Source organism: Dysidea avara, chromosome 5 (genome assembly GCF_963678975.1).
Source record: "Dysidea avara chromosome 5, odDysAvar1.4, whole genome shotgun sequence".
NCBI classification, from domain to species: domain Eukaryota; kingdom Metazoa; phylum Porifera; class Demospongiae; order Dictyoceratida; family Dysideidae; genus Dysidea; species Dysidea avara.
Window position 1 is genome coordinate 36,734,305 of NC_089276.1, and position 10,532 is coordinate 36,744,836.

At 37.1% G+C, this 10,532-nt stretch overlaps 1 protein-coding gene and 1 pseudogene across 5 annotated transcripts; one reads left to right on the forward strand and one right to left on the reverse strand.

Moving 5' to 3' along the window:
* Positions 1–407: 407 nt before the first annotated feature.
* LOC136255237 (uncharacterized) lies at positions 408–10,180 on the forward strand (annotated as a pseudogene).
* LOC136256375 (uncharacterized) lies at positions 1,661–3,955 on the reverse strand. Of its 5 annotated transcripts, none has more exons than XM_066049313.1 (8): positions 3,436–3,753; positions 3,289–3,387; positions 2,994–3,098; positions 2,677–2,741; positions 2,588–2,616; positions 2,405–2,497; positions 1,895–1,959; positions 1,661–1,835 (listed from the first exon to the last, which is right to left on the reverse strand). In XM_066049313.1, exons 3-8 carry the CDS (start codon positions 3,002–3,004, stop codon positions 1,760–1,762), a joined length of 339 nt encoding a protein of 112 aa, XP_065905385.1. In that variant the 5' UTR covers positions 3,005–3,098; positions 3,289–3,387; positions 3,436–3,753; the 3' UTR covers positions 1,661–1,759. The 5 variants fall into 5 exon arrangements, with proteins under 5 accessions (XP_065905385.1, XP_065905383.1, XP_065905387.1 ...); XM_066049311.1 differs by having other exon boundaries at positions 3,221–3,387; XM_066049315.1 differs by having other exon boundaries at positions 2,405–2,537; positions 3,221–3,387; positions 3,436–3,749.
* Positions 10,181–10,532: the final 352 nt, after the last annotated feature.

The following is a 10,532-nucleotide window of genomic DNA, read 5'->3' on the forward strand; positions in this document are numbered from 1 at the left end:
CCTAATCCAACAACAATCATTACAAATTTTTAAGTACCAACTGAAATTATTATTACTTTCCCCTACCAATCAGTAATCCCATAATCAATCATATTGTAAAACATTTTGTATGCATGTTTCATATGTGTGTTAATCCTCAAACTGAGGCTGCACATTTTTGGAAAATAATAATAATAATAATAATAATTATTATTATATCGCAGTAATATATAGCTGACGATAAAATCAAGTAAAGTGTTGGGAATGAGAGGATTGCAAAGGCTAGATCACGTGATATGTCTAGTAGAAACCGCATCCATTACGTATATGCTGTACATCACTTCCTGTTTTGTTTTTTTTTGTTTTTTTTTCCCCGGGGTAACCAGCACATCACTTCCTGTGCAAGTAGTAAGTTCTCATGTGTAGAGATGGCAACCGGTACTGGGTCACCAGGGCGGCCAAAAAGGATTATTGACAAGGAGCAAATAAAGTACTTGCGTTCGCTACGATTCACATGGAATGAAATCGAATCACTCGTTGCCGTTTCTTCAAAAACGTTGCAGAGGAGGGCAAAGGAGTGGAATATTGAAAAATATTCAAATATAGGTGATGACTCTTTAGATCAGATAGTTCAAGAAATTAAATCTCGATTTCCAAGATCAGGAGAAGTGATGATTCGTGGCCATTTAAACTCCCAGAAGGTAGCTAAGCAGGCCACTGCATGCAATTGGTAATTATGTGTCTGGTCCACCGCCAGCATCTAGCAATTCGTTCTAAAAAATGTGAAACTATAATAGGCAACTAACTACTCCTATATTATCAAGACTCACGGTAGTGAGTCGCGCGGCCAAGAAACTACAAAGCGCACGCCCAATTAAAAGACGCGCGGCCACTACTGTGAGTTATTTACGTGTAGGGCCGGTTTCGCAATATTAGTCCTAAATTACGCAACATCTCTCAATAGATTTGTATTGCGTTACGTGATAAAAAATCTTTAGGAGTCGTTATAGTTTTCTTGCGACCTCGCTATAATAAAAAAGTAACCATCGCAAAATAAAAAATAGGCGTATTTCACTTTATTTCTCTAACTTATGTTATAACTACTGTCACGTTATACCAGTCAACATAGCCGTGTTTGTATAGTCCGTCTAGCACTGACATTATCCAATCCTGGTTTGCCTATACGCGTATTTTCTTCAATCAACCTCTAATCCCTACAATAACTTTTAAAGACACGACGTGGACACAAACTCTAATGCCTGATAAACAAGTTGTGACAGCGTGCTGAACCGTAAGTTCCCTAGGGATGGCGTTTTAAGCAGAAATCTTTTAAATTCCATGTAGTACCACCCCATGCGAGCGTTTATAAATCGCCAGTTGTCTTATAACAAAATCACTAGCGAAGGTGCTTTAAGCATACTCTTCAATTCTCTATTTACATGTAATTTTTAATAGATTAACCACAAAGGCCGATAAGGTGAATACAAAAGGTAACAAGCCTTTAGGGGTTACCACCTCTATGTAGTGTGTACCATGTAGCTTGTGTTGTGGCTTTCATTAAGTATTATGCACACACAAATGGTGCAACAAAATTTTGTAATGGATTGCTCGAATGTAGTTGGTGGTGTTGTGGCTTGAATGTGGTTTGTGGTTTGCCAGGGACCATGTATGAGTTGGGGTTGGTCCACACAACTTACACAATATTCAAATTTCATGATGGCCATGATAATTTCTTGCCATATGGTAAACATACAACAATGTGTAACAACGTTAATTAACATCACATCAAGACTTGACTAAAAATAGTTCCAACAATAGTGATGATTTTTTGTATGTCAGCATGACGATACTGAGACCTGTAAAAGAATAAGCAGGCACTGAAGTTAACCTTAAATTAAACACTCATGCAACTGACCTGGAACATCGGTCGCAACACCAAAAACACTTGTTTCGATATCTGATGACACAATCCAGCAGGCACTGAATTAAAAGAGAATGTACAAAAAATCAATATGCCGGGCTGTGTCAATAATAGCATGGATAATCAAAATGAACAAAAATTATATCCCAGGCTAAGTGAATGAATAACATAACTGTTGGGTAAGCATGTTAAACCAGAACATTAGGACATTAGTCAAACCAGAACATTAGGACATTAGTCAAACAAAAGTACGCTATCACAACTTGGTCATAATACAATGTTTGTACCACTGTACTTCACACTGATTGCCCAAAAATTGTGCCATTCCGGGACAACAGCATAATATTATGAAACAAATAGTTACTACAACACAGAAGGCTTACTGTTGCACTGTCTACACTGATATACCATAATTTAAAAACATAACAGGTGGGCATTAAATACAATACACTTAATATCTGGGTACTAGGAAAAAATCACTAACATCACAACATGTAAACTGACCTGGAAATTAACACCCTTGATGCCACTACAGTCTACACAGGATACTTGTTCGAACCCATCAACACTATGCCTGATACATCTGAGTAGACTGACCTGCAAATTCACATCACTAGTATACAGTGATAATTGATAACTGCAAAAACAACAATTGCAATAATACAATTCTTCTGTACGTCAACTGACCTGAAATTCATGACACTCAATACCGAGACCTGTAAAAGAATAAGCAGGCACTGAAGTCAACCTTAAATTAAACACACATGCAAACTGACCTGGAACATCGGTCGCAACACCAAAGACATCTGTTTCGATATCTGACAAAACAATCCAGCAGGCACTGAATTAAAAAGAGAATGTGCAAGAAATCAATATGCCAGGCTGTACCAATAAAAGATGAATAATCAAAATAAACTAAAATATATATCCCATATGCAGGTTAAGTGAGTAACATAACTGTTGAGTAAGCATGTAAACCAGAACATTTGGTCATTAGTCAAAAAAAAGTACGCTATCACAAACTGGTCACTGATAATTGATAACTACAAAAAGAACAATTGCAATAATACAATTCCTCTGAATGTCAACTGACCTGAAATTCATGACACCTGTATCTTTGTTCCTGCATGGTCTCAACTTACATATGTACCATGATCACATTCAACTGCTAGTGGATAAACCAGTATGACCAGATGGCCTGCAAAAACCAACAAGCAGGTGTTAAATACAATACACCTAAAGCCTGGAATATGAAAAATATTATATAAGCATTATTCCACACTGATATAGTAATAGATTATAGGATGTTGTGGAACTTGCCTAAACGTGTAAACTTGAACATGAGGACAACTGCATAATCTGGACACTTGGAATTGTCCAATACGTACCTGATGAACCACAAGTAGGTACTAATGACATTCACTTCAACATTTTATCTCAGCTGGGTGAATCTCTTGTAACTGAGTAAAAAGGTGTTTAATTTCCACCTGCAACCAAAGTTCTACATTTCTGTGGTTGGGTGTACATAAACTGACCTGGAAAATCAGTATGCCATAGGGGTATGGAAATGGTTCCTTTCCTTCTGTTGTGACATTACTTACAGCTGACTGGTAAATGATCATTGATGTCCCCATGGACCACAATGAGTATATCAATAACTTCACAAGTTGGAATGAATTTCCTTTCAACATGTGATGGAATGAATTTCCTTTCAACATCTGGTGGACAGGTCCAAAAACCTTATCGCACTAACACGGTGAATCAGTGTGTGGCGATGTGACACGTTGCACAAACTTCACTCCTCGTTTCGTTAGCATTCAAGATCGGAATATATCATAGAGTCAGTATTCTTGACTCTTACTTTTTCAAGCGTTGCTCAAGCGATGTAGTTTCTCACGAGGGGCTCGAGTTTCTCAGTAAAGTCGAGCCGATTAAAGTACGCCTCACCATCCAGTTACATTCTTAAACCATTCAATTTAAAACCACGTATCATGAGTGTCGGCTTAAGGTAATTAGGGACTTTCCACGAGATTTCCCCTAAATAGATCACGTGTTAGTTGTCATTCTGGTGGTATACATGGTTCAACAATGCGGTAAGTGTAGTATAAGCTGTCAATGAATAATTGTTTGTGCACTGCTAAACTAAGTTATTTTTGTGTGATAAGCATGCTTGAGGAAGGGTCTGGGGGACGAGACTAATGTTTTGACAGCAGTTGATGGACAGCAGTTGATGATGGCCAGGCAAAGAACTGCGAGAAGAACTACTATGATAGTATGATAGTAGGGAAAAATTCCCACCCCTATAGCTCTGCCTAGGGGCATTAACTAGCATTATCTACAGCTACTGTATTATGTTGCTGATATGTACATTCAGGCCAAGAATAACGTGAAAGTGGTAGTAAGGCTCAATCCTATTATTCTGCTGAACAGGCAAGGGAGTCTGGGACTCTGGGGACATGTTCTCTCAGGAAAGTACAAGTACTACAACTTTTTTGTTTTAATTGCTTCATCAAGTATAAAAATTTCAGTCAAAAGGTGATGATCGAGCTCTGGTCTTATGCACTGGTTGGAGTGGTTGTATCGATACTGCACTGTGACATCCTTGAGGGGTTAGTGCTGGCATTGTCCATGGCAATACTATTCCATCTCCCCGAGTCTTGATGATTGAGTCCTCCATTCCTTTCTCTGCTGCTCCAATCCTGAAGTTGTGACCACAGTCAAAAGGTGACGATCGGGGCTCTGGTCTTGCATCTATACTGTACTGCAACACCCTTGAGGGGTTAGTACCGGCATTGTCCATTGCAATACTGTTCCATCTCCCATATACAAGTCTTGATGGTTGAGTCCTCTATTCCTTTCTCTGCTGCTCTAATCCTGAAGTTGTGACCAAAATATTAAAAAATGGTTATAACTGACATGATAAATGATTATGATGATAACAATTACAAATGTATTTATAGCTGTGTAGCAACTGTGAACTAATTAGGCACTTGCAAGTTTAATTAGGTGTCTGAAGCATTTAACATGCACAGATATGAGATATATTCATGACGTGCAGGCAGTAGAGATAAATTTACTCTAATAGAACAGTCATACTACACCGTAAATTCATACTTCCGAATTTACGATGTTATGAAACAATCATTATTATGTATGGATTTTACTGACTCTCCAAGATAATATTCTGCATTAATGTTAATTGCTCATTTCCAAAACAATTACCTTTTAAACCAAATGTACAGAGCCTATCACTGACAAAAATGAGTGATATCCACCCCAAAAACACCTTCGCTGTAAAAAAGGCTCGCCCAAGAAACTACAAGTACCTGGAACCCAATGTAAAAAACAAAAAGAAAAATCAGCTTAGCTGAAGTGAAAAGTAACTGGTAACTTAAAGAGCTGATATCTGAAGCGGCCAAGAATACAATTACTAAAGTTTAATTCATGCAAGAACACCTTGGCTATAAAACAGGTGTATACATGAAAGTAACTGGCAACTGAAATGGCTAATATCTGAAGCGGCCAAAAATGAATGGTCATATACAACTAATTCGAAAATTTAACACTGAACCTTTATAATTCAGCTGTGTTCTATATTCACTCTTGCTGCATCGTAAAGTAATTTCTTTTAACTCTAATTGGCTGGTAATTTGGCCGCCTTTTTTTGCTCTATTATACTGACTATTAAAAAAGGCGGCCAAATTACCAGCCAATTAGAGTTAAAAGAAATTACTTTACGATGCAGCAAGAGTGAATATAGAACACAGCTGAATTATAAAGGTTCAGTGTTAAATTTTTGAATTAGTTGTATATGACCATTCATTCTTGGCCGCTTCAGATATCAGCCATTTCAGTTGCCAGTTACTTTCATGTATACGCCTGTTTTATAGCCAAGGTGTTCTTGCATGGATTAAACTTTAGTAATTGTATTCTTGGCCGCTTCAGATATCAGCTCTTTAAGTTACCAGTTACTTTTCACTTCAGCTAAGCTGATTTTTGTTTTTGTTTTTTTTACATTGGGTTCCAGGTACTTGTAGTTTCTTGGGCGTGCCTTTTTTACAGCGAAGGTGTTTTTGGGGTGGATACTTATTACTAGCCATGTACTTAGCTTAACCAAAAAAAAAATCTGAGAAGTAGCCACATGAGAAAATCCCTTCATCAAATTTTTGAAAAAAAGGCATTTCAAAGATTCATATTGGGCCGAATGCCTAAACTAAGTATACAGAACCTAATTTTTACTTTTCATAATCCTGCTAGAAATGGGTATAGTCCATTGCACGGATGAATATGCTCTAATAGAACAGTCGGTAAATCATTTTTTCCTGGTCAGATGGACCGTCCTTGACACCACCCTCAACACCGGGCATCCAGTGCTGGACAGCTGGATAACACCAGCAACTGCATGAATAATTTGTTCAAGAGTGCCTGAGTCAAGGTGACCCTCAGAGTAGACCAGTTTGACATTTGATGTTAAAGGGCAGCCAGTTGTTGACCGAAGACCCTGCAAATATGTCACATTGTAGCAACAAATCATTACAGTACTTTAATAGAACGGTCACCTTATTGTTGCTTTGTTGTTGAATAGCCACCTGCCTACATGTAAAACTGAATTTCAAAGGACCAGAGATATAATTATATACCAATTGCAGTTACTTTTCCTTTTTGTTGTATTGCTTTGTTGGTGTAAGCCTGAAGGGTAAAAATTCACAGCTAAATAGTAATTGTACATTCTGTCAATCACATATCAATCAATCTTGTAGACTGTGATTATAATTAAAATCATATTGTACTTCCACAATCTTTTGCCCGTTTTTGAATGTGATGTTGCCAAGGTATATTGCAACATACCTTGCAGTGACTATCGATGAACAATTAAGACTAATCATATGGATACCAATTAAAGTAAAGCACCACTATTAATGAATTTTCAAGTCCTGCACCTTGGCAATCAAAAAATGTTACCTTACTATAGTCTGACCGATTTCGGATTATGCCTGCACAGCCTGGAGCCCATATGGCTTGAAATGGTGCATGCAACATCAAAAGAATGTAATGATGCTAGTAACTTTCTGTAAAATCAACCATCTTATTCGGATAAACAATGAGCGTAAATCGGATGGCTGCAGGTTCGAGGCTACCTGGGTCCAGTCATGGATTTTTTCTCCTTTCTCCAACTTTTCAAACACACCTTAAGTAGTTAAAGTCTAAGTAGCTAAAGTCTTTGAGCAGGCTGTAGGACCAGGTGTCCTACAGACCTTCAGCACTTGTGCTGTAAAGCATTAATAAATTTAAAAAAAAAATGATTTAACCCTCACAATTTAAAGTTTCAACGTGCTCTTACAATCAGCCACTTGAAGAAGTCATCCCTTGGTCATACTGGCATTGTTCTTGACATAAAGTTGCCTTGTTACTGATAGCCTATTACAACAGTATCTTTGCTTGGATAGGTGTAGCAAGATATTTTTAGATAGGGGGGCTCTAGTTTGGTGTTGAAGAGAAAAAAAGGTCAACACCTGCTAAAAATGGCTGCCCTCCACTAAATAATATAGATAGTATCATTGATAAAGCACATTAAAATCCTTATTCACAACTTCATAGTTTGCTACACTGCTTCTCCGAATACTGTGACTGCTTTATTCGAGTAACTGACTGCTCTATTAGAGTATCTTGATATTTTTTTGAAATTTATAATCACAAAATCACAAGGGGGACTCCATCCCCCCTTGGTTGTTATGCCTATGGCTTGTAACTATATTGACATTAATCTTGAACATTTTTGTTCATGCACCACTAAATTTCTGTGCAAAAGTGGCTACATATCAGTGAAATCCAGCAATAGAGCTAAGATAGAAAGATGCATGGGGTGGTAATGTAAACCACACATCTCTAGACTGTCAAGAAGTGATCATGAAATGCTCCATTCATCCTTTTGACATTCAAATTGGGAATTAGTGCTTGACATTACCCTAAAACTTAAGTTTTAATATGTATAGCTATTAATTAGGGCTGAGAGAAATACTTGAGTGAAATACTTAAGGATTTTGGTATTTGTATACAGTGTAGTACTTGTTAAGATCACGTAACCCAGCTCACATGATGCACTGTCATCAGGGCATAATACTATGAAAACTAGAATTTGATTGACATTAGGAACAATAACATCAGTACTTTAATACAGTGTGTGTTATTAAAAAGAAAAAACTATGAACTCCTAAATTGTGACCCAGTCTGCGAAAACCGGTCTTATCGCCAGTATCAAGAAAGTATCAAGAAACACTGGTTATAAATATTAAGTGTGTTGTAGCTCACCAATGGTTGAAGCTATCACTGTGAAAAATGAGGGATATAAGATGGTATTTCCAGTGGCTTATTGAATACAAAAAAGCTTGATATAACCTATAGTATACTAACAGTCACATGTAAGGCTTTAGTTAATGTGTTAAACATACTGAAACCATATATGTGATGGTATAGTGTGGACACTATATTTGATATAAGCTATTTTAGGTAATGTGGTAAATAAACTGAAACCATATATGTAATAGTATAGTATGCATTATACTAAAGTATAACATGAGTATAATACAGGGTTTATATTAAGGCTTATTTGTATTCAATAAGCCACTGGAAATATCATATTATATCCCACCTTTTTCACAGTGTATGTGTACCAATTTTCACATGTTTTACATCAATTCCTTACCTTCCAGAGCATACACTGTGCAAGTAACCAACAACTAAGTTTCCTGCCATTTTAGATAGTTTTTGAATCGAGATTGATTGCATCAGGTGATCTCCAAAAGGGGAGGGAGGCGGGGACCCAGCAAGAGGGCAAGAGGCTGTTCAAAAATTGAAAAGGAAGGTGTAGGGATGAAGGCCAAGTTGTGGGCCATTCAGGTCTCAAAACTGAAAGGAAATTCATAGCAGAGGTATTTATTCAATACCACCGAGCTATACAGCCACATACAGCCATCCCCAGGCTTACCAGAGCTCCATTAAGGCCCCACATCGCACATATGGATTGCTACTGGGCTTGGGAATAGCAGCCAGCAAAACTAGACCACTCAATTTTGATAGTGAAATTGGTGATAGTTTATTCATGTAGCATTGTGTTCTGGTTAAAATTCAAATCTGCTGACATGGGGGATAAGACCAGTTTTCCCAGACTGGGTCACAATTTTGGTATAAAAGGCATGACTACAAGTAGGTAGTACATGATTATACTTGAATACTAAAACTCGTGATTATTTCAGTCCTATTATTAATTTGACAAGTGTACGTAATTATTTGCATTATTTGCATTATTTGATGTTTATACAGATATTTGTGCAACGGGAGCGTGTAAGAAAATCTATTGCAAGAGTATGTGGTTCACAGTCTCGGAATCCACCAATTCAACGCCGCGTTTATTGCGTCCCTGGCCCCAATGCTTTATGGCACTTGGATGGTAATCACAAAATGATCAGATGGGGCCTTGTAATTCATGGAGCAATTGATGGTTTTAGTCGAGTAATTACATACCTTCATTGTGCCAGTAAAAATTGGGCAAAAACTGTTTTGAATTGTTTTACACGTGCCACATAAGATTTTGGAGTGCCTTCAAGAGTGAGAACTGACCATGGAGGTGAAAATGTGGCAGTATGGCAATTTATGGAAGAAAACAGAGGCACAGGAAGAGGGTCTTTCATTGCTGGTAAGAGTGTACACAATACCAGAATAGAAAGACTTTGGCGTGATGTGTATGAATCTGTATCTGCTTCATACGTTTCTGTGTTCCATGAACTTGAGAACGATGGTGCATTAAATGTTGAAAATAAAGCAGATTTATTCTCATTGCATTACATTTTTGTTCCAAGAATCAATGAGTCACTTAGTGCATTTAAGGAAGCATGGAATAGCCACTCATTGTCTACAGAAAATAACTTGACACCTTTGCAGTTGTATACTGCTTACTCACAAGGCAGCTCACTGTTTAATAATAATGACGTACATCATGATATGAAAATGATTCAAGCTCAGAGAATTTGGAAGATGACATTACTAACTATGGTTATGAAGATAGTGACACCATAGTTGTGCCACAAGTTAGGATACCACTTAGTGAAGCCAGTTTAGAAGATCTTGCTGCCACTATTAATCCATTGCAAGATGCAGACGATTTTGGAAAACAGTTGTATTTAAACACAGTTCACAAATTATTTGATTTAATGACTAATGATGGACTGCTTTAGCTGAACTGTAAATATATCATGTAGCTTGTGTAACCATTATGATCTAATGTGTATGTGGAAATATGAATTTTATATATAATTGATATAGCCAGCTGATTTACTGTATTTGTGACCAGATTTGCGAAAGAGTCTTCCACACACATCTGGTTTACCAACTTTGACAACTCATTACTTAAGATTAGAAAAGGCTATTGTCTTGAAGTTTAGTCAGTAATGACAATGTGAAAAAAGAGGGATATAAGATGGTATTTCCAGTGGCTTATTGAATACAAAAAAGCTTGATATAACCTGTATTATACTAACAGTCTCATGTAAGGCTTTAGTTAATGTGTTAAACATACTGAAACCATATATGTGATGGTATAGTGTGGGTATTATATTCAATATAAGCTATTTCAGGT

Excerpts from the sequence above, each read along its gene's own strand:
- LOC136256375 (XM_066049314.1), bottom strand. Across the intron at positions 2,617-2,676 it reads TGTTGCGACCGATGTTCCAG|GTCTCGGTATTGAGTGTCAT; the intron begins GTCAGTTTGCAT and ends ATTCTTTTACAG. Across the intron at positions 1,960-2,404 it reads TCAAGGGTGTTAATTTCCAG|TGCCTGCTGGATTGTGTCAT; the intron begins GTCAGTTTACAT and ends CTTTTAATTCAG.